The sequence below is a fragment of the Botrytis porri genome, assembly GCF_014898465.1.
Source record: "Botrytis porri strain MUCL 3234 chromosome Unknown BPOR_010, whole genome shotgun sequence".
Taxonomy (NCBI): domain Eukaryota; kingdom Fungi; phylum Ascomycota; class Leotiomycetes; order Helotiales; family Sclerotiniaceae; genus Botrytis; species Botrytis porri.
This window is the reverse complement of record NW_024066084.1, coordinates 1,365,581-1,388,711: the sequence shown is the minus strand read 5'-3', so window position 1 is coordinate 1,388,711 and position 23,131 is coordinate 1,365,581. Positions and strand designations below refer to the sequence as shown.

At 40.8% G+C, this 23,131-nt stretch overlaps 4 protein-coding genes across 4 annotated transcripts; 1 reads left to right on the top strand and 3 right to left on the bottom strand.

The window, feature by feature from the left end:
• Positions 1-689: 689 nt before the first annotated feature.
• Positions 690-4,108, bottom strand: EAF01_007851 (uncharacterized protein; the record flags this gene model as incomplete). Its single annotated transcript, XM_038916107.1, has 9 exons — positions 3,759-4,108; positions 3,266-3,692; positions 2,825-3,209; positions 2,366-2,774; positions 1,891-2,319; positions 1,640-1,800; positions 1,141-1,591; positions 984-1,093; positions 690-879 (listed from the first exon to the last, which is right to left on the bottom strand). Exons 1-9 carry the CDS (start codon positions 3,912-3,914, stop codon positions 690-692), a joined length of 2,718 nt encoding a protein of 905 aa, XP_038768578.1. The 5' UTR covers positions 3,915-4,108.
• An 849-nt stretch (positions 4,109-4,957) lies between these two features.
• On the bottom strand, positions 4,958-5,410 carry EAF01_007850 (uncharacterized protein; the record flags this gene model as incomplete). The annotated part of the gene is made up of 1 exon (XM_038916106.1): positions 4,958-5,410. The coding sequence occupies one exon, from the start codon at positions 5,408-5,410 to the stop codon at positions 4,958-4,960; it is 453 nt and encodes a 150-aa protein (XP_038768577.1).
• A 12,393-nt stretch (positions 5,411-17,803) lies between these two features.
• Positions 17,804-18,616, top strand: EAF01_007849 (uncharacterized protein; the record flags this gene model as incomplete). The annotated part of the gene is made up of 3 exons (XM_038916105.1): positions 17,804-17,865; positions 17,922-18,528; positions 18,578-18,616. The coding sequence occupies 3 exons, from the start codon at positions 17,804-17,806 to the stop codon at positions 18,614-18,616; spliced, it is 708 nt and encodes a 235-aa protein (XP_038768576.1).
• A 2,327-nt stretch (positions 18,617-20,943) lies between these two features.
• EAF01_007848 (uncharacterized protein) lies at positions 20,944-22,133 on the bottom strand (the record flags this gene model as incomplete). The annotated part of the gene is made up of 3 exons (XM_038916104.1): positions 20,944-21,562; positions 21,646-21,914; positions 21,978-22,133. The coding sequence occupies 3 exons, from the start codon at positions 22,131-22,133 to the stop codon at positions 20,944-20,946; spliced, it is 1,044 nt and encodes a 347-aa protein (XP_038768575.1).
• Between the last annotated feature and the right edge of the window lie 998 nt (positions 22,134-23,131).

Below are 23,131 nucleotides of genomic sequence, written 5' to 3'. Positions count from 1 at the left end.
AGACTCGTCTCTACCATCAATTTCCGATTCTAATCTTCAAACAAGCTTTTATAGGTAGGTAGGCAACCAGTCGGGCGAATTATGATTTCATAGAAATCTATCTATTCTACAAGTATTCATGCATGCAAGCCATCAATATCTACCTACCTACCTACCTACCTACCTCAATCTCAATCTCATAATCACATTCTCAACAACTCAAACCCTCTCTACCCGCATCACTCACCACTCTAAAAGACTGATTCAGTTCAGTGAGATATGCATGTGAAAAATGAAACTAAAAGATCCATTATTATACCACATAGGCACCACAACTACTATTAAATATCCTAGGAATATGGAGGTACAAGAATACAGCTTTAAATATAGGCAAGCATATATAATGTACGATTCTCAGATATCAAAGAGCAGATGGAGAGATTTGCTTAAATATTCATATCTACTACTCACTATTATCAATACATCAATTCTCTACACGATGCATACCTACTTTCCGTAACATTCCGGTCCAGGATGACTGGTATTCGCCGACTGACTCATTCCATTTGTAACATGTAACATAACAGTTATACTATTTCAACATCTTCCCAAATAAAATAAAAAACCCGATCCCCGAAATCCCCCAAATCCCACAAATAACCCAGCCAAAACCTTTAATCCATTACCACCCCCCTTTACCTCCCCGCCCACTACAACTTCTCCTTCCCCTCTCCCACCAACTCTACTCCCGCACCACCAATACACAACTTCCCTGTCTCCTTAACTTTTGTTTGGAAAACCACTCTGTTGTCCCCCTCCTTCCACATTTCCGTGACCAATGTTTGGCCTGGGATGACTGTGCCCGCGAAGCGGACTTTGATATTTTTGTAGGGACCAAATCTATTTATAATCAGCGAGGGATGTAAAGGTTATGCAGGTAAAGGAAGGGAGAGGAGCAGGATGAGATGAATGAAGGGGAAATAAAGAGGAAACAGAATTCCTACTTTTGATAAACCGCTTTCCCAGCGATTCCCATGAAACAAAGACCATGAAGAATAGGCGCTTTGAAACCTCCCACCGCTGCGAAAGCTGGATCAACGTGAAGAGGGTTATACTATTCCCGTTAGCAATTTACTCGTTCTCTAGCAATCAAGAACTCACATCACCACTCAACCGATAGATTACAGCCTGTTCCTCCGTAGTCTTTTCCTCTACCACCACATCCGGACTTCTCTCAGGGACTTTATTCGCTCTTGTACTATTTCCTCTATCTGCTCCTTTTCTGTCGCCTCCGAAACCTCCACAACCTCTTAGGAAAACGGTCTGTTCGTTGTAGAATACTTTTCTTCCTGTTTCTTTTTCTGTCGTGGTTGTTCCTACTTTGACGACAGCGGCGCTTCCTTTATCGACTACCTCGAGGAGTTTTGGTGAGGAGATGAGAGTACCAGAGGTAGGAATGGGGTAGGAAGCAATCTCGAGATATTGTTCGCCGTGAAGAAGCATCATGGGGGAGAAATTGGGTACAATATCGTCAAAAGAAAAGGGGGCTTCAGCATTGAATGGTGGGATGACACCAAAAGTTGGGAGAGGTTGGAACTTTTCATCTCCTTCACTGCACTTCGATTAGTCGAGTTTAGTGTGAAAGAATTGGAGACCTTACAAAACAAGAGACAATTCGGATTTTTTTGCACCAACTCCAAGGTTGTATAGCATTACATCCCGTTCCTCAAACGTAAACTCACTTCCTCTTGCTTCGGCTTTCTTAGCTGCGGCAATTTTATCAAGGATTTCTTGATTCACTTCAACCTTTTTCTCGGTTTTCTGTAACAGAAGATTTTGTTAACGGATATCTTGATTGATTGACTATAATATACACAATGCTCATTCTAAACATGGGGAGAAGGTTCATACCTTGCTTGCACCCTTCTTATTTTGCATGTTTGCCATAATACTCTTCAAACCATCTTGACTATCCTCAGGGTTATCCGATTGTCCATCATCAAAGTTGGTAATTTTCTCCCAGTTCTTCAAGACTTCCTCGGGGGTAAGCTTGACATCGACTGGAAAACCATGGCCACCAGTTCGTTGCCATCTTGTTCGTCCAACCCATCCACTACCAACTTCGAAAAGACCTCCAGTTGGTGGTTTTGGAACTTTGTCGCTACAAAGGGCAACGACTAGTGGCGCTACGTAGTCTGGTTTGAATGCTTGAACCATCTCTTCTGGCATGATGGTTCTGGTCATTGCGGTACCAGCATTTGGTGCAATTGTGTTAACGTAGATATTGTATTTTGCACCTTCGCGAGCGAGAGCACGAGAGAACCCGAGAATACCACATTTCTTTGAAAGTCAGCAGAAGTCTCCCAAATCAAGGTCTTAAACTTACAGCAGCAGCATAATTGGATTGTCCAAAGTTACCATAAATACCACTGGTAGATGTGGTATTTACTACACGACCATACTTTTGTTTCAGGAAGTATGGCCATGCAGCCTTGGTAACTTTGTAAGTACCTCTGAGATGAACAGCGATAACTTGATCCCACATCTTATCATCCATATTGGTGAAAGCTTTGTCACGGAGGATACCAGCATTGTTGATAATGATATCGATGCGTCCGAAAGCATCAATTGCAGCCTTAACGACAGCATCTCCATCTTCTGCAGATGCCTTGACACCGACAGCTTTTCCGCCAAGCTTTTGGATTTCTTGAACAACATCATCTGGGTTCATCAAATCATTGACAACAACTGAGGCACCATATTTGGCGAACGCTAAGCAGTAGCATCGACCGATACTAATAAAATTAGCTTAATTTTTCAAGAAGATGAAACTTTCAACACTTACCCAGCACCACCGCCAGTGACTAAAGCGACCTTGCCCTTGAAATCAAGAGTCTCTCCTTGCTCATTTGGACCCATCTTCATTGACTTCTCAAGGAGACCCATGAAATCCGCAGGACCGGAAGGATGTTCGGCATCCTTAAAGTTACTGATTTGATCCCATTTTTTCAGGATAGCTTCTGGGGTATATGAATCATCTGCTTTAAGCAATAAACCGCTTGAGCGTTCCCATCGAAGCTTAGCAACATGTCCACCACCAACTTCGAAAATTGAACCATTCTCTTGAGCATCCTTGTGTACCAAAACAGCCACAAGAGGAATTACCCAATCCGGTTTTAAGTTATCGAGAATCTCGGGAGGCATGACAGTTTCGGTCATACGACTAGCAGCTATTATTCATTAGGTTAGATACCAACCGAAATATCAGGAGTCATAGATAACGTACCAATAGGAGCAATAACATTAGCATGAATATTATACTTCGCACCTTCCTTCGCCAAAGTTTCCGTGAACCCGACCATAGCCAATTTAGCTGCAGAGTAGTTCGTTTGACCGAAGCTTCCAAACAAACCCGCCGCACTTGCAGTATTGATCACTCTTCCATACTTTTGTTTTCTGAAATGTGGCCATGCTGCTCTCGCGCATTTATACGATCCCTTTACATGAACATCGATGATCAAATCCCAATCTTTATCTTGCATATTCTTGAATGAGATATCGCGAAGGATACCGGCATTGTTGATTAAGACATCAATGCGGCCATAAGTTTTGATGGCAGTTTCGATGATCTTTTCGCCCTCTGTGACGCTGTCGTAATTCGCTACTGCCTTTCCCCCTGCGGCTATGATTTCGTTGACTACAACATCTGCGGCCTGTTGATGATGTTAGTTATATTCAGGAATGTAAGAGGCTAATGGGTGACTAGACAGAATATATACCTTTGTAGAATTACCCTCGCCCTTGAACGATCCTCCAAGATCATTCACAACTACACTTGCACCTCTTGAACCAAAGAAAAGAGCATATGCCCTTCCCAGCCCACCGCCAGCTCCCGTCACAACGACAACTTGGCCATCATAGCGTAGCTCTGACATGGTTGCTTGTATGTTATCTGTGGTCCTTAATTGTTCGACTGTTTATCAGAGGAACTGATAAAATAGATAGATATGAACGTAGAGAAGACTGAATATAAGATGAAGAAAAAAACAGTTGGAAATGGAGATGTTAGATGCAATTGATGTTTTTAAGCACAATAGAAGAAGGCTTGATCGCTTTATTTGAATCTCATCCCTCAAAAATAACCTCGGTAACTCGAAAAATACCAAAACACGGAAAAGTCTAAAATCAGTGAAAAGCACTATTTTATAAAATCGAGAATTAAAACAAAACGTTATGTCAAAATGAGTAAAAAGTAGCTGATATATAGATTCAAGAGCTGCTGATATTTTGGTTCAATTCATTGCTTAAATTAATGATTTTTCGATTTAATATAGAATTTTGAAAATGAAGGTGTCTTTTTATATCCTCGGTTTTCTATTCGGCTGGATCTCTCGGTACACGCTTATGCTTGAAGCTCTGATCCCATGACTCCACATCTCTGGGGTATTCAACGGCAGCTGCACGCGGTGTGATGATGGATCTTTTATTTAAGTTATATTTTTCACATGCAAATCTTCACTGAAACCAATCTCCTTTTCTTTAACTGGTGAATCTTACTTGATTAGTAAGCGAGAAGGAGATGTGAAACTTGGAAGGTTGATAAAGCAATAACACTGGTAGAATTGCAGAACAGATTGATTGACAGTCTACACGTAGGAGTGAGAGAAAAAGGAGGATAAAATTGGTTACTCCAATAAATTCGGTAACTGATCGATCACAAATGGGATTATAAGAATTAACAATATCAAACAAATCCGAAATGGAACAATTAGATTGTTGAAGGGCCTCGCTAGTGATCCATTCCGGTCTGTTTTTTCTCCTGCGAACAGATAGTCCATCGATAATTGTACTAAAACCCCGCTGAAGGAGGACTACCTAAGGCATGTCATAGATTTTTCCCCAGAAAGAACCGAAGGGTTCCGGTGGTTCGAAACTTTTCTATCTCCGATGCCTGCCATGATAGGCTGGCAAACGGGCGCTAGGTTACACTCTGGATGAGATTTCGAAATTTTCTCCCACCCATAATCATCCCTCCATTCTCGTTCCCATACACCAATCCTTTCTTGTTTTCGGCCAAGATTTCGCCCATAACATTGACTTCGCTTTCGTCAATATCAAGATCAATGATAATGGTTTTGACCGGTGGAATGGCAGAGCCAATTGATACCCCATTCATAATTGTACCAAAACCCCGCTTAAGGAGGACAATGTCATAGATTTTCCCTAACCACTCCCCTCGTTTCACATGGTCTTTTTCTGGAAGGGTATTCAAAAACCGATGAACAGCGAAGCTGGTCGCCCTCAACACGGCGAAAGGGTGGTCATTCTCGAGACGGAATGGATTTGTCTTTCTATTGCATTCCAAATTCTCCCGTGAGCTATCGGGGCGGAAAAGCGATAGCATGGCCGCGATGTCGATATCCCGATTCATAACGGGTGTGCCGGTCAACAATATAAAGTTGCGGGGCGCCAAGCTGCTGAGCAGCTCATACTTTCCAGTACCCTCTCTCGTCCTTTAATGTGTGGGCCTCATCGATAATAACGGTATCGAACACTTCTTGAATACTAGGCTTGTTCAGACCTTTATGCATTGCTCTTAAACATTCAAAATTGGCGACAAAGATATGATTTTCGGGGTCTTTCAAGCTCTTGAGGCTTTCCTTGCTCAAGATAGGAGTTTTCTCTCCCGCACAGCACAAGTGCACTTGGTGTTCTTTCGGACAGAAAGTTTTCCACAACTCTTTTCCAAACATTTAGAACTGCAATTGGACCGACTACCAGGCTAGGCTTTGGTAGTCCAACATCATCGTTGCCCTTCTCTCTCTCATCATTCATGTGACATATGAGGCACAATACATGCAAAGTTCTTCCAAAACCCATATCATCTCCAAGGATACATCCTCCTATTTCTGCCGATTTATTTACCATCCATGATATAGCAGATGGCTGCCAGAAATTTAGAGTTATATTTGGGCCAAGCCCCTCAATCCATGGCTCGTTACTATCCTCAATGTCGAGCTGTCGACACGCCTCCTCCAAAGTTGGTGCTTTTTCTGCGTACTTGTTGAAGAATTATTTTTCTAGGCCATTCAATTCTTCTCGAAAAGAGTCACAGGCGCCGAAGCATTTGCAATTGATGTGCCAAAAGTATTTTCTCTGACGCTCTCTGTATCTTCAGGATTGCCTTAATTTTCAGTGGCTTCTAGGTTCTGCTCCAGACTTCTGTCAATGTGCCGAAACAGATCTTTGATTTCTTTTTCTGATCTCATAACTGCGTTGACTTTAGAAGAAGTAAATATTGTGGACATTGTTTCCAGTAAGTGAGGGCTGGCTATTTAGCTGGAATTGGAACAATGAGAGTTAATTGTCTATTCGGAATTGAAATAATAAGAGTCGATTGTCGACATGGATTTGTAACAATAAGGGCTATTTGTCTACTTGGAATCGAAACAATGATGCTGGTTGTCGACGTGGGCTGGTAAGTCAACATTTTCTTCGTTCTCTCCACCGAAATACCGAAGCATTTCCTTGATCAAACAGTCGATTATGTGTCTCCACGTCGTTTCTATTTTCTGTGCATGTCTTTCGCACCCGAAAGTAGCACAAAAGCCACCAGTACAATGTGCAATAACATCATTTTGATTCAGAAGGGAGATGGCGGGTGTATCTGATTGAGTTTGTAAGTTGTTGTTGTTGAGAGGATGATCATGCGAGGTGGGGAGGTTTTCGAGAATTGGAAATGTTCTAAAAAGATTGAACTCCCTTTCACTCACTGTCTTGCCCTCTTGTTGAATTTCAAATTTTCAACCTGGAACAACAATTCTTATCTGGCGCAATTGTATCATTCCTCAGTCGCATCCATTCTTTTACTTGTTGTTGGTATCACCTCGGTGGTGAGCATGACGTCTTCATAATAGGTTTGATGCGCTGATTGATATTGTGTCCGTTGTCTTCTCTTTATTGATGATATTCAGTGTTGAAAACTTGTATGCCTGTAGTATGGTCATGCGACCATATTAACATATTCACTATAACGACACTTATCAAACATAAATATCTTTGTTCTTAATATTTTACTCCATGATATTTACTCTATTTGAAGTTAGGATTCAGCGGCGAGAGAGCTGCGAAGGTGAGTTCTGATGTTGAAACATATATGTAAGTACCCGACCTCGCGAGTGGCAGAAACCACCGAACACCAAAAATCTACACCTTTATCACGATTTTATATATAAACAGCAATTCAAAAGAATGTTTTTAAATCTTTAACCATAATTATTATAAGCTTATAATCTCTATCAAAGAATTCAAAGGGATTTAAAATGTAAAACTAAATTGATATTGGATTTTGAAAAAGATTCATTTTCAGAATTTCGTTTATTTTGCGGGTTTGGTGTTCAGTTTTTTCTGTCACTCGTGAGCCGACTTCCTTCAAACAAGACCGCGACGAACAGAAAGAGAAAACGAATCGATAAAAGCAGAAGAGCCCACTCCTTCTAAGAGAAGGTATTCACCCGGCTTAAAATTGAGTTATATTTCAAATGGCTTCTATTATTTTCTCTAAGTTATGGCAGGATCTCACAAATAGTATCGTATCCTCCACCTCCACATGCAGACAAAACTACACGACTGATTCCTTAAACCAGAAAGCACGTATCTTGACCAATGTTTATAGCATCAAGAGGAATGCAATGATTGGGACACTGGCAGTCCTTCCTGAGAAGTTGAGACGTTGTCCTGAAAGCGTCATGGAGTCGAATTATGATGAATGGGTTATCAGACAAGACTTGAAACGACAAATTGGGGAGAAACGGAGTGGCATCCAAGAAATAAATTAAAGTTCACATGGTGCGATGAGCAAATTCATGATCGTTGATAAAGAGATCATTGATACAGAGATCATGAATTTTATATTGGAAACTAAGGAGGGAGAGGAAGAAATCGAGAAACTACGGGCATTCCTGACTCAAAGAATGAAGATCCCGGAACGTCAATTGGGGGTTTGATACTTTTCTTCACAAGCAATATCTGGATTCATCGAAATCGAGTGCACTCCATATCGCTCTCTCTCATTCTCTCTCAATTACATTGGCGTGGGCATGGGCATGGAGAAGACGTTAGGGAGACTGGTTTTGGATCGGTCATCACATTTTTATTATTTTTTAGAGGAAATGGGGATAGGAACATCATTTTTCATACAAAAGGGTGGAAGCGGGACCTTTTTATCACAACTATCATTATTGTATCGTCTATCTTTTTGAAAGATTAGTTCACAGGGAGGGAACTAAGTCATTTTCACGAATTAGCAAAAGGCGTTGATTGAGTTTGGTCGAGTAATCTCCAGTGTGTACTGACTCTTTCTTTCTTTTATTGCCTTTAAGTATGTACTGACTTTTTCTTCTCCTCCTGCCTTTCTATGTGTACTGACTCCTACTCCCTTCCAGTGTGTACTAGATTCCCTTTCTCCTATTCTCTCTGATCAGCACTAGGTATGTACCAACTTTCCCTTTCTCCTACTCCCTCTAATACTCATTCGTGTGTACCAACTTTTCATCTATCCCGATGCGCCTTATAAGTGTACTAACTTTTGATTTCTCCTACTGCCTCTAATCAATGTGTACTGACTTTTTATCCTATTCCCTCTCAGCATATACTGACTTTACCTTCTCCTATTCTTCTATATGTGTACCAACTTTCCCTTTTCTTACTGCCTCTAATCAGTGTGTACTAACTTCTCGTTTATGCTGATGCGCCTAAGTGTCGAGATGAGATAGTGAAAATTTCATGATAATTGGGAAACTGAAGAGTTAGTACACTATCCCCTAAACTACCAACTCATGGCGCCCAAATGGTTCATATAATATACCCTATATAAAGAAGTCTGATTAATTAGATTAAAGTTTTAATACGTTTTCAATCATTTTAGTTATAAAATAAAATTTTGATTTTAAATCTTGATTTTCTTAACATCATAAAAATAAGAAAGATTAAAAATCAATAGATATGATTATATTTAAAAATTTATAATAGAAATATTATAAAATGAATTTTATATTAAAGATTGAATATAAATATTTGATTAAATTTCGATAATCCTAATGATCTGGTTGGTTAATACGTCCCTGTTAAGCGAAAGCGCCTTCAGTTGACAGTCTAGGGGATACATGCTTATACTTGAAGCTCTGTGTCCATAGCTTCGCATTTCTGGATGATCGAACATGATGTGATGATGAGTCTTTCCTTTTCGTTTTTCATATACAAATATTCATTCTTCTCAGTTACTTGGTTCAATTTGACACACATAAGCACAATCGTATAGTCAGTGTAACGTTAGCTATAGATAGTATTTGCTTTTACTTGGTGGGCAGATGTTAAATGAATAAACCTATCATGTTATATGTTCTGAGTGAAATGAGAAGTGATATGAATGAATCCGTCAGTGAATACTGATCATCCTGGACCTGAATCTTACAAAAGATATGTATTGTGTGGATGATGGACAGTTGATATATTTATAATAGTGTAGACCTATCCAAGTAGTTTGATATTGATATCAAAGAGCTTGTGATATATGAGATGGGGATTCGAAAATAGTGTGTTTTGATTTGAGAATTTGAATTTGGGGTGATGAGTGGTTGTTTTTTGTGGGTGGGTGGATAGATGGACGAGTGGATGAGGGGTGCGGATTTCTAGGTAGGTAGATGGTGGGGGATTGAGGCAGTGAGAGACAACGTAAAAAAAGCAGGATAATAAAATAGTGAAATAATAACTTAAAGATAGTGAGATAATAAGGTAGTCAGATAATGAAGTAGTATGGTGATAAGAGATTGAATAAGGAAAGGGTAAGGGAGTAAAACAGTGAAAAGGTGAGAGAGTAAAGAAGTAAGGTTGTGAGATTGAATAGTGGGGCTGGATACTGAAAGTAAATGGATTGAGTGAAAATGATTTGTTAAATAGTAAAAAAATTGTTGACTTCTTGTATTGATTCTGTAGGAGCTGAGAGTATTATGAGGGGACTAGATAGGATCGGAGAGAATGAGACGGGGTGTGATGAAAAGAGAGGGAAATTTGGTGTGAGGAAGTGGTTGTTGTATGTATGTGAAGTAGTTTGAGGGGCTTGGGGTTATTTTTAGGGGAAGGTGTTTGGAAATAGAAGAGGAGAGGAATGGAATGGGAGACGTATTTGTTATTGATTGATGCGATTTATATGTAAATTGTGAGATGGGGAATGAGAAGTGAGACATAGGTAATATAGAGGGGAAATATAGATGACAAATGAGATAGGGAGTGAGAATTTTGAAGTAAACTAGATAAACTATAGGCGCTTAGGGAATGGTAATGATATAGGATATCGTTGTGTATGACTTTCCTTGGTTTGAGTTTGGGTGAAGGAAAGCAATACTTGTGGATGTAAATGTGCTGGGTGATGAGTCGCGAGCAATTGGATCGGGAAGGACAAATTTGGGAGTGTATGTTTGGAAGCTAAAGAGCTCATCAGTCTAAAAATCTTCTCAGACTGTTCTTTATCCCTATTATTTACTCACCTCTTACTAGCGCAGCCCTCGCGGGCATTGGGTTCTCTCGGTATCTAAGCTATATTGCTTTTAATGCGTATTCTAGCTGTCTAGTGAGGCTGAACCAACACGGTAGTCCAATGACAACAAAACGGCTCAATTGAACCGAGAAAAATACCCTTGTCCTCATCTCTGTGGATAATCCAGAACGGGTCCGGCGAGGCCGAATATGTTACCCTGTATATTCTAGATCGGGATGGAAACGAAAATGTTTAACGAAGGCCTTGAGATTACGGAAATATTTGACATGACTCTCGTTGCATGCGATGCATATCCTTATCGTATCGTTCGGTACCTTGAACCGTCATTGTTTTACGTAGAAAAGTATAATGAAAGAATCTGTGGATCAATTGAAACAATGATCAGAAAATGCAAAGTACCTGGCATGCCTGGCTCGCATCATGCAAGGCTAGCTCCATATGAATGTTGATGTGCATTATCAGCTGTAACGCAGTAGCATCTGTGTAAATTGCGAAGTTCGATATTGAAGCCCGGGCGCTTGTCTGCATGCACTCAAGTTCTCTCTCTAGCATGGCTAAGCTTTGTCTTTGAGATATGAGACTAGCAGTTTTGAAGTTTTAGGTGATCCCAAACTTCATGATAGTTAGTAACCGAAAAGCAAAATGGATAGACCATTGGGTAAAAATATCCGGATATCGGCAAACTCATGAGGCTGAAGCTGTTTCATGAGCTAGAAGTGGAGTAAAAGAGGCTGTATCTGGCGGTGAGAAATTTATCCGAAATAAAGGAGAGATGCGTTGTTGTTATTGTTGAACTCACTGATTCTTGATATTCGACTTCTGAAAAGACGTCACAATGCAGATTTATCCTAGTAACCACCAACAATAATGTTTCCAATCCCAGGTACCCAAGAAACGGGTTGATTGAGTACAATGCATTGATTCGTATTAATTGAGACAACAATGATTAAAGAGATGCTTTAGTTGTAAATTATTCGAATGGGTATTGCCGATTTCAAAATACTGCATCTTCACCGTTTCTTCAACTTTCCGCGACGTTGTTTTAATGTTGGAAACATACCGGCAGCTATGCCTTACAAGGCTTGGCAAGGATGGATGGGTTGCAAACCGTCAATCACATCAAATAAGCTATGATCAACTATCGATTCTGCGTTGAGTCTATTTGATGGTGTGATGAAATGGTTGTAGATCATTCATCTCAAAGTAATCTCCGAAGCGACTTTCGTAGTGTGACGAAGTTCTTGACTCGATAAGCTGACTGCATCGTAACAAAGGTACCTAACCAATCACCGTCTGAAGCAACGCGCACTTACTATGGATAGTTTCTTGAATTACTACCCTGCAATATATGGAGATTCTTAAATTGTGTTGCGTGAAAAGATGCTCTGGAAGGCGGTCAAGCCCAAATGTACCCCCTACCCTCCCCCTAAAAGCTATCATTCCATTTCGCCCTTTCCTCTATTTATCGTACTACTATGGGCTTGTAGCAAGTTAGCGTGAATAAGTATCATGCCCTTGATTGAATTTAGCTCTTCCTCAATCACCTCATGCAAACTATTTCATACATGGCACGTCAACTAATCACATGCGCAAGCAATTTAACATGCAGCAAATAATGAGATCACGCATGGCACAATATCAAAAAGCAAGATCTCTTACCGCTACTCTGTCACCATCCCGTTGGAGATTTCTTCTTCAAAGCCTCGTCTTCTTGTACAGCCACTGACCCGAGGACTTGGTCGCTATCTCTATCCCTGCTCGATGTAATTTAAACCCGTCAACGTGTTCAATGGTCACCGGTTGAGTGCAAATTTTTAGCTGGGAGGCAAATACACTTGCAATCTTCTGGATAGCCGGCGCATCGTTCAACGGGATGGGAAGACTCTGTCGTTTCTATGCAAAACGCCCTAAAAACAAGAAATGAGCGATTATGCCTCATGCGTCGGACAGAACTGCCCCCCTCTCTGCTAACGTTCTATAGCGATTTCAACCCATATACCGCTCTCTGTGTCACCAAATTTGCATCCACTGAGGCTCATCAGTCCTACTCGAACTGACTTTCATGAAGTGTTCATCGTGTAAAGAAATGCCAATTTTACGAAATGTTGCTAGCTTGTTTAGTCGGCGAGTCTAGCATATGCTCGCTCTGCACTACGATGGAACATATCAAGGCACTGCCTCACTGAATTGCATTTGAAAATCAATTACTAGTAGCGCTGAACCGAATTCTCTTTCTGAAGCAGATGTCACAGTTGCGAGATTTCTGCCTCCACGAAGCTGAATTATGCTGCATCTCATCTGGCTCTTCATGATAATCATCATACTCGAGACTAGATGAGCTAAGGCCTGTAGAGATATGTATCTAATTACTACTGACATCAACTCAAATACCCACAAGTATCAACCGGGTATCCATTTGCACAGATTGTGAAACTGTGATCCTATATCAAGGCAAAGCCCCCTTGAGAAGTCACACTCGTGCTAAATTAATAGAATACTGTGGGAGGCACTGTCTGCATGACCATCGTGAAGTAAGAGACTATACCTCGGAATATCAAACAGGAACAAGCATTGGAAACGTGAAGTCATCGTATTCGCTCATCAGGGTGCGTAATTGAGGTTGTGATTATTATCATGAGAGAGTTTGATGCTAAGAAGGGAACCTGTAACTAAAATAATTTCTCTCGTTCGAGAAAAAGATAGAAAATCCAATCGAAACACAAAACTTTGATGTTAAGAAATGAAAAGTGTGGGAAGAGGGAAAGTCGGTCTGTTCCTTCTACAGTGATCAACGTTTATGGGCATTACACCATCGTCACATGACCATGCGAGCCCTCGTATGTTAGCAAATCGCACGAGTCGCTGCCAAAGTGCAATGGCCAACTTCAAAGACGTGCACGACACTAATAAAATTTTACCAAGGGCCACTTTGAAAAATTCGTGTATTTTTCCAAGTTCAAGACAGTCAGTCAGACAATACATTCATCGTCCTGTTTTGCCAAATTGCCTCGCGAAGTCGCGTGAAAGATCATGCACATTCCTGGAGTGTGCCGACCATGCCGATCATGCCGAGACGGAATTGTACATAATCAAGAAAGAGGTCGCAGGGGCGGGCCGCATGATCGACACATGTTGGATTGGCCAAGTAGGTCATGAGCTTTATGGTTGACATAAAGTTTTCCAATTCGAAAGCATGTAATCATAATGTGGCGCAAGCCAGTGCAGGACTCGGCAATCTTGACCACGGCGTTTACGGTACCGTTAGACAACAGGCCCGCCGACCGAAAGATTTGAATGGTCTCACAGCTGCGGGGATGAAAGTCCCTTCCGGGTATTGTCAAATCTGCAACCCCTCTTGACGTGTCTAGAGATCGCAGGTCCTACGCGGTGGAGTTGATACACTCCAATCTCAATCGATCTTGTGATACCCTCGCGGCGGCCATGCTGTCCGCAGATCGTTTTGTGTTGACTGTAATTCTTGGAAGAGTATATTCCGACTTTTGTTAGTTCTTGTTAAATGCGGGACATGGATGTTTCCATTCCTGACTGCATCTATCATGTCAGATAAATCACATAACGGTTCAGACTTGGCGGATATCTGGTCGCATCCTTTCATTGCGTTCTCTCTTCTGTTCGAGCCTATTGTATCACAGAACAAACCTCCGGGCGTCAATCATACCTCAATAATCGTGAAAATGTGCTAGCTCAACAGGGCGTCTGCACTGAAAGCAATAGCGCATCTATTTCTCCACTTGATAAAATGATCTTCAGCATTGCTTTGTGTAAAAATTTGTGGGTTGCGTGGAAACAAGTAACGAAGCGTTCTTGTCAGACTTTAGGGAGCCAACCGCAATGATACAGTATAAATCACTGGAAAGCTGGTAGTACAGGGACCCGCAAAGCCCCGACCGGCCTAGTTTAGGGCGACAATAGTTACTCGGCAAGGCTGTGAAATTGATTGAGCCTTGTGAACTTCGATCTTTTATTCTTTTCTTCTGGCGTTGCTCAATATCCTACGAATTCGTTATGATGAAACCGAAACGTATGGATAGGGATAATTAAATCCGATCTCCAAAATACAAGGAACCACCAAATTCGTGATCAACATAGTAGCGTGCTTAATCCGCAATGTTTCTCGCCGATTTACAATTTCGCTTTGATTAGATCATAGTCACGTATCATTTTGCCTTGGTGAAATTATATACAGAAGAAACAGGATAATTTGTTCCCAGCGTATGTTGTGCAAGTATCAGCACATTTTTTAGGAGCATGTATATATTGTCCGGAGTGCAAAGCTTGCCTTTTCGAAACCACAAACCGACTTTTTGAAACCATGTAGGAAAGTACCATTAGGGTGACATTCCATCAGATCGAGAATTGAACGGATCCTTGGTTCTTCTCTAGTCACAGCATTGATAATGCAGTATGGATTTGTGTATGAACAATACTTAGGCGATACTTATGATCTACAGAACAAATGTAACTTTCTCAATGTACTCGGTGTCATTTTGAATGAACGCCGACCTTAATTTTAGACGAAATCTTCACTCAAATTCGTGACTATTCAGCATTTTCGAAATTCGATATCAAAAGAATTAATATGATTGTTTCATTCAATTTTTTCAAAATAGAAATAGAATCTATTAAAATATCATATATAAGAGTTTTAGAATTTCAAAAAAATTATCAAGGAAATAATAATAACATGAAAAACGATTCGAAACATAAGTATTATTTTAGATCTTAATTTTAAGGGGCAAAACCCTAAAAATTAGTAAATTCTAATTCCTATACTTTTAATTTTTTAATTTTTTAATTTCTTTTAAATAATTAGAGATTGAAATAGTATTTTTTTATTTTTAAAAAGCAATATGTATAATTCAATTGAAGATCTATATATATATAAAGCTTTATAGATTCAATCATTATAGTTGAAATGATATCGAATTTTGAAATAGGTGACTTTTAATGGTTTTTGTAAATGAGCGACGCTCCCAGATCACGTAATACCAATTACTATTTTATGTTAGTTCAGGAATCCTCCGGATTCCTTTTAGTCCTCTATAGAATTCTACATAACATTACTTGAGCCCTGATTTCCCACACACCTTGACAGTTTCTGGTGTGATATACACTAGCTAAATCTAGGCCGGCATTCATTCAAAACGACACCGAGTAGTTACTCTTACTATTGTTCGCCTGAGTTTGGAAAAGCTTGCTGTTTCATACTTGCACATTGGAGCCAGCGCATACATAATCTTTGCCCAATTCGTGTGTAATCATATGCGAAAACTGATTGGATGGTTGGCCATCTGTTTGGATCATAATCGTATACTATCGAAAGTGGCAAATTTTTATTGTGGTTGAACGCTTTACCAGGTTGTATCTGTGGTAAACCAGCCGCCTGTATTGATGGAGCATTGAATATGTTGTGTCACCACACTAACTGGATGAACCACGCGTAGTAAACTGGGCAATTGATACAAAATCTAAATGATGATGTGAGCCAAAACAAGGTACCGGTGCTAGTCATGTGATTCTATGGAATCTAAGAGAAATATGATTTGACTCATTAATCTAAATTTCTCTGGGCTCACCACCGCTTTCCCCCCATACTCTTTAAGGGAAAGTCAGGAACGATGCTTATTGATAATAGACGAGTTCAAGATTAGATTTTTAGTGGGGTGGCATATAACCATTAATGATGCATCTAACAGTAAGCTTGCCAGTGTCTGCCGGAATATACTACTGTACTATAAAAAATAGCGCAATCCTCATAGCTTTTTCATCTTCTTCTCTCAGTCCGCTTTGGGTGAGATTGACAGGACAAAGAATCTGATAAACCAGGGCACGGTACAGCCATGCAGCGACGCAGCTCAAAGAAGACTCATCACCGACAAACATGAAGAATTTTAAACATCTGTACGACTGTGCCGGGCCTTCAGGTAGGGATTACTTCGCAACTAAAAATTGTTTTTGTGAACAATTACCGCCGTTAGTGGGTTTTTATGAAACAAAAATAATCTCTCTCTAGAGAAGGAGGCTGGAATTGACAACGCATCCAATGACCGAGATTATGCGTGCATTTTATTCCATTAATAATAGCCAATTATGAATAACAGAATTTCCCATTTATTCGCTTCGGGGATTAACAATGCTTTGTGAAAAAGTCTAGGAAAGATGATTTTTAAATAGGGTAGACAGAGACCCGAGAAGACGGGTGATGGATGTGATGATTGAAAGCTAGTGAGAGACTGGAAAATAACCAAGATCAAGAAAGTAGCAAGGTTTTGATTATAGTAGGTAATAGGCCGTATATTGTTACACATGTACTGAAAAAAATTGCTTGATAGCTAGTTGCGTGATCATTGAAGTAGAAAGGCTCGAGGCAACCAAACCAAAACCATATTTCACATATATACGTTGTTTTCTCAAACTCGCAATCATGTATAGAGCGGGATCGAGTATCTTACTATCGTCTCAATTCATATGTTAAAAATGATGGTTATATATTGCTTGAAATTAAGGAAAATCGAGGAAATACTCAAAAATATAGTCGCGTGTAGAAGAATGGTAGTCTGTTCAAAGAATCGATATAGGTTCTGGTCGTCATTCAGGTAGAGGTCGTTACGAAATTTCCCATTACTGGTGGCTATGTAAATGCGGTGTAGAGGTGATAACCATTTTTCTACGCACTGCTGCTCTTCTATTGTGGCGTTTGAAAATGATGAGGGAACTAGTGTTCATTTTCACCTGGTTGGTATCTGTGGCTTGCAATTGGGTCCAAAGGATATTCGAGTAGTAAGGCAACTTCTCAGGATAATTTACCTAGAGAGGAGTGCGCACTTCACGCCGAACAAAATGGGTTGCAAATGGTTCGCAATTGGACTCCAAACCACATTTAGATGCCTAAAAGGCTGTATAAAATCGCTCTTCCCCCTTCAAATATCACTTTCGGTCGCAACACAATCTCCTTTGCTTTTTCAGAGTCGTGTTGTCAAATAAATTTCTATCATTGCTCTCAATACTACATACTTCGCGGTCTGCTTCCTCGAATCCAGATAAATTTATATCCCATTTTTATCACAGAGCATACTATATTTCAACCTTGCTTCTGTACATATCTGGTCACTATTAGTTGACATACCATATACCCTGCCATATACACTTTTAGCACTTTTTTGCATTCTAGCATCAATACACTTTAGGAAACTATTCCTACCACTATATATACTCAACCATAATCAATTGTTACAACAAACATACATTATGACCAAGCATTCAAAAGACCAAGGACAGACTGCTGGCAAGCCGAAGCAGAGGACCAAGAAGTATTGCTTTCATTCAAACTCAGACGTGAAGTATCACTGACAATATCTACGTCTAGGAGTGAGAGAACCTCTCATGAGTTCACTGCGCAGCCGAGCAGCAACGATGAGCAAAAACAAGAGTTCAATAACATCATGCAGTCAGAAGCTCGACCCATATCTCAAGAGAAGATCGATGAAGGGGCTCAAGTCTTCCACGCTGATATCATGACGGTTGAAGAGAGACATATCGAAATTGACATTGCCTCCACACCTTGCGGATGGAGTTCCGATGAAGCCAATTCTCATCTCGAAGCATCAGGAAAAATAATTCAGGGGCTTGTCGACGGTCTGTTACCTGCGAGCGACTTTGACAACGACCCTAAGGTATTCTATCACCTAGGTGCTCAATTCCCTATCCCCGTTCACTTCAACACGCAATCCGCCGGGTATACTTTACCACAATTGTCATGGAAAGCTCCCGTCATTACTACTCAAACCATTGCACTCTCCACACCATCATCATACAACGCTTCGACTGTGGCGATTGCTTACCAGAGTACTTATGATTTCCCAGTCACGGCAGACTATAGTCACCCTACTACTACCACTCTCGATACCCTTCCAGTGACGACTCAATACCAGCTGGAAAGATGGGTGTATGAGAATGATCGTGATGAGATGACAGTAGGCTTCCTTATCATCAGATGTCTGCGGACGACTAACTGCTCATTAGCCTGCCCATCGAATGGAAGAACATAACTATGACCTTTAGACCAAAATATATCAGTACTTTAATACTCATTATTGATGAAATGTAAGTGCGCGGTACGCCTTCCTCTTATCATCATCTAACAGAGACTCAGAATTTATGGATGGCGACTGGTTGTGCAAGAATCGCGAAGTGATGATATAGCCGACCAATCGGAGGGGATTTGTCGGAAGCATTCGAATACCAATGACGTGCTACGCCAATCCAACCTCTCGATCTCGAATGTTGTCTACTTCAATGGCCATACTATACCATTCCATTTCTTCTCTGTACTCAGCACAAGCAATATTAAAAGCCGGTACCGTATCGGAGAACAAAAACAATATCGGTCAAGTCGAACCAATCAGTAGCGTCTGCAGGCGTGTCTCGTATCTGAAGCGACTCGAAAATCCACAAAAAAAAACAGTGATAAGCTTCGATTGCACTGCATAAAACTCTATTGCAAGAAGAACGAAATTTCTTTAAGCCCCTCACTATCCATCCGCGAGTCTTGATATATCGCGATTGGCGTCAGAATACGAGTTGCCTGGTAGAATGTGGCGCCACGCTATTCATTCGCTCCTGGACCTTTGAAGACATGGATTCCCTGATTCGCCTGAGCATATGCTTTTACTCATCTGCCTCGAATATCAGATGATGATCTTGTTATACTAAAACGTGCTCGCAAGTCAGGATAGCTGGACCCGATGTTTGAGGGATCCAGAAAGCGAAAGGAGTTCCCTGCTTATAGCCACGCGCATGTCACAGCCCCTTTGGTACCAGTCTGATTGTGTTTTTCGATCGCGAAGGACTGTGTCTTTTGTATAGCATGGATAGTTTCAAAATGTTCGAGAAAACGAGCGTTGTCTCTCGAACAAAAAATACACTCCAAGGAAAGAGATTTTTCTCGACGGGACTTGGCTGCTTTGCGACAGGAGAATTTCATCGTTTTTCTTTATGAGCCTCGTCGACTTCTTTTGTTCAGCCTCATTGCGTGTGGTGTATTGCTAGATTTCTTCGATTTTCGTACGAGGAATAGATGCTCAGGATAAAAGTTTCTCTGCCAAGACAGAATGCGTCGCATCGAGAAGTTATGTATAAGGCGCCATTCTCGACTGCTTTTCCTTTAAAGATAGATCTATCTCAGATTGGGCTTGGGCATCACGAAAAAATTTCATTTAAAAAATAGGTTTGCAAGGTGGAGGAAGATGAGGAGACGCCTTGGTTGGAGGAGTCTTTCGAGAATTTTCTTGGAAGTCGGCTGATTCTTTCTTTTTGCAACTCATGATATAGAACTCTTTTTTTGATAGCCTATCTGTATTAGCGATCGACCCCTAGAATCATATTTCTCTTAACCAAAGCTCAAATAGTACCTAGTGCGAAGGTGGTACAAGGTGCAACCCCTCCACGACTCGGTGACACAAACACATTCCCCTTCTTTCATAGAAACTTTGTTCTAGATTTGTTTTATTCGAAGTAAGCGGTATAGTTGTATCAACGAACAATTATCAAGTCGTTGCCGTCAAGCAGAATTCGTTCCGTAGTAAGTTCGTAACCCACTTGATGAATTTCCTGGAGTTTCCATGCCGACTCACTAATTTCTGGCACATCAATTCCGTATATGAGCATGGCGTAGCCTAGTACAAGGCTGTGCGGCCCTCACTCGTGATTTAGAATATTGGGTCGAGTTTCAACGGATGACGTAGTTTCAACCTTGTATGCAGCCCCACGGCAAGAAATCCATCCCAACAAAATCTTCAACAAAATAATTGAGCGCTCATATCTTGAAACGAGGGTACAGAATCTCACGAAATAAAGTTTGAGGGGATGGTGGTTTATTATTGAGTGAGAAATAATAAGCAAACCCGATTCACCCGAAGAAGTGTCATCTGAGAGAACTCGCTTAGGTCACCCCTGGATTGTTACATTGAACCCCACCTGTTCTATTCTAGATATTACCATTAATGGATTAGACCATTTCGATTTTGTGATTGATTGATATTATCAGCTAGCTTCACGAACTATAGCTTACTACGTACCAAGGGAAGGTATTCGGTAATCTCGATTACAATCTATGATCACTTGATGAGATTTACGGTTACATCGAGTTGTGTTATCTTATATGTTACATGATAATGACAAAATCTGATAGCTTATCTAACGAACTAATTGTACTGGGTTACCAGTCATTCAATCCTGCTTGGTCACTTCCAAAGTCTTCTACCCTCTCAAGGTCCACTTTCTACACCTGGAGCCTCCCACACCTTCACCAAAACCAATCTCACACTCTCAATCAGCTATTTCAATTCCCTCTCTGTCCTTTCTAATGCCGATAATTCCCCCATCATCATCTAATCTGTATAGGCACTCTCGAATGATGCATTCTCTTCTTGCATCAAATTTTCATTGATCAATAACACACTTTCTTTACCTATCGCATCCTTAAATTGCTCGAGAATAACCGAGGCTTGCGTATCAGGCCAATCGTGCAAGACATCAGCCAGAAAATAAGCTTTTGCATTGCAGATAGGTTGTGGTTTGAAGAAGTCATATGATTGAGCTTCAATGCCGTCAGGAAGGGAGCCTTGTGCGACACTAGAAACCACTACCGGGATATCTTCTATAATAAGTTTACCTTGAAGTTTTGGATGTACTTCTTTGAAACGAACTGAATCATGCCCAATACCTCCTCCAATATCAACTATAAGTCGATCTGAAGGCGTTTCTACCTTGAGCTTTTCCGCAACGGGAAAATACTCATACCATGCTGCACGACCAGTTGTGCGTGGGATGGTCATCACGGTGTTGAAAGCATGTTGAATACGTGGTTGAGTAGCCATCCAGTCAAAACAACGAAGGTCTGTTTGTCGAGCAAACTGAAATGGACCATCGTATGCATCGTTAGGGCTCTGATAGCCTTTTTGAGCAAAGTATGTTAGGAGAGCGGCTACAACTTCATTTTGGGTCGTGCTAGAGATTGTTAGATACGGAACAAAGGATTTAAGAGAGGTGTGGCATACAAGTGAATCACCGCTTAGCCATATGGAGATGACGTGACGAGAGCGCTAGCTAGTGGTGTGGGTTTGTAGATTTGTCTGGCTATTTCAGTGAAGTAACCCATTCCCACCAATAGTCTCATGATGATTGCTGAAGGAATAGTCATTTCCTTACGATCCTTATTATCTTCAAGCAAGGACTTACCAATAAGCAACGGATTGGCATCTTTTGGCAAAGCAAGATCTTCTGCTCGAATTTCTTTTCCAGCCGCAGACAAGGCTGCTGCTGTCGAAAATCTCCATGTCGACTGCAAGACTAAGTGCTTCTGGTTGAAGTGACTGGAATTTTGTCAGAAGTCACTGGATATGTGAACTGGATTAATACTCACACAGAATATCATCTTCATCAACTTGTCCCGGGGACCCTCTAGGCTTGATTGTAGTTTTTCACACGCGCTAAGAAGCTTTACTCGATCTTCATCATTCAACTCACTAGATCTACTAGTGGCAAGATTGATAGAATCAACAAGCTCTGAGACGCCCATGTTGAAGATTTGTTCAGTGAGAGTGGCTGTCGTTGATGACACGTGATAGGAGATAGAGAAAAATGCGTTTTGCGGAATAGTTACAATTGTAGGGAATGAAGAACTGAGAGGATAGAAAGTAGAGATAGAATCATATCTTTTTAGAAATCCCAAGCCAAGTTCTATAGAGAAGGAAATATACAGTTGTTATATCCGCGCACGTCATGACGCCGCGCCCGCGCCCGCCTCCGCGGAGCCTCATTGTCCGCTGGCGCCTCACATATATAAAGAATCAAGTTAAAATTGAGTTGCTTAATCGCTAGTCCTGGTAATAATCGAGTGCTTTGTAACAAGAATAAAATCTTCGTCTGAGAAGTGTATTTGACGCATCTTGAAGCGGACCATTCACAATACAATGTTGCTTGTAGTGAACTGTAGATGAAGCAACAGAAATCTTTCGCTGACATCCACTATTCGTATTTTCACTCGGAGGTCTATTTCACAAGATTTCTAGAAATTCATTTTTATTAATTCTGCAAGCAGATAAGTTATCCGAAATGACTTTATTGTGAAACAAGAATATCACGTTTCGTGGTCTATGGTAAGCTGCGCTAGGCCCAAGTTAGTACTAGTGTATCTATTAGCACGTATAAACTTCACAAACCCTCCATGTTGTACAACATGGAACCTCTGAGAAAATTTACGAGCAACTTCTAGACGTATCGATGATGCACTATTCTTGATTTTTGAGGGTTTTCTCGACTTGTTAATAGGATCGCCCGACGGTGTCAACATACCTACTCATTCTTCGTGTTACGTCCTGTCTGTGGAGAAGAGAAAGACTGAGAGAAGGGAAGATGAGGCAGTAGATTGGAAGTTATCCTCCGCAGGCCAATGTGTTTCCGCAGTGAAGAGAGCATCGACATCAGCCACAATTTGCGAGCAATCGTTGGATCCGATTTCAAACGTACTCCTCATGTTCATGTCGTGTTTATGTTGCAGCTCAAATCATGTCTGGT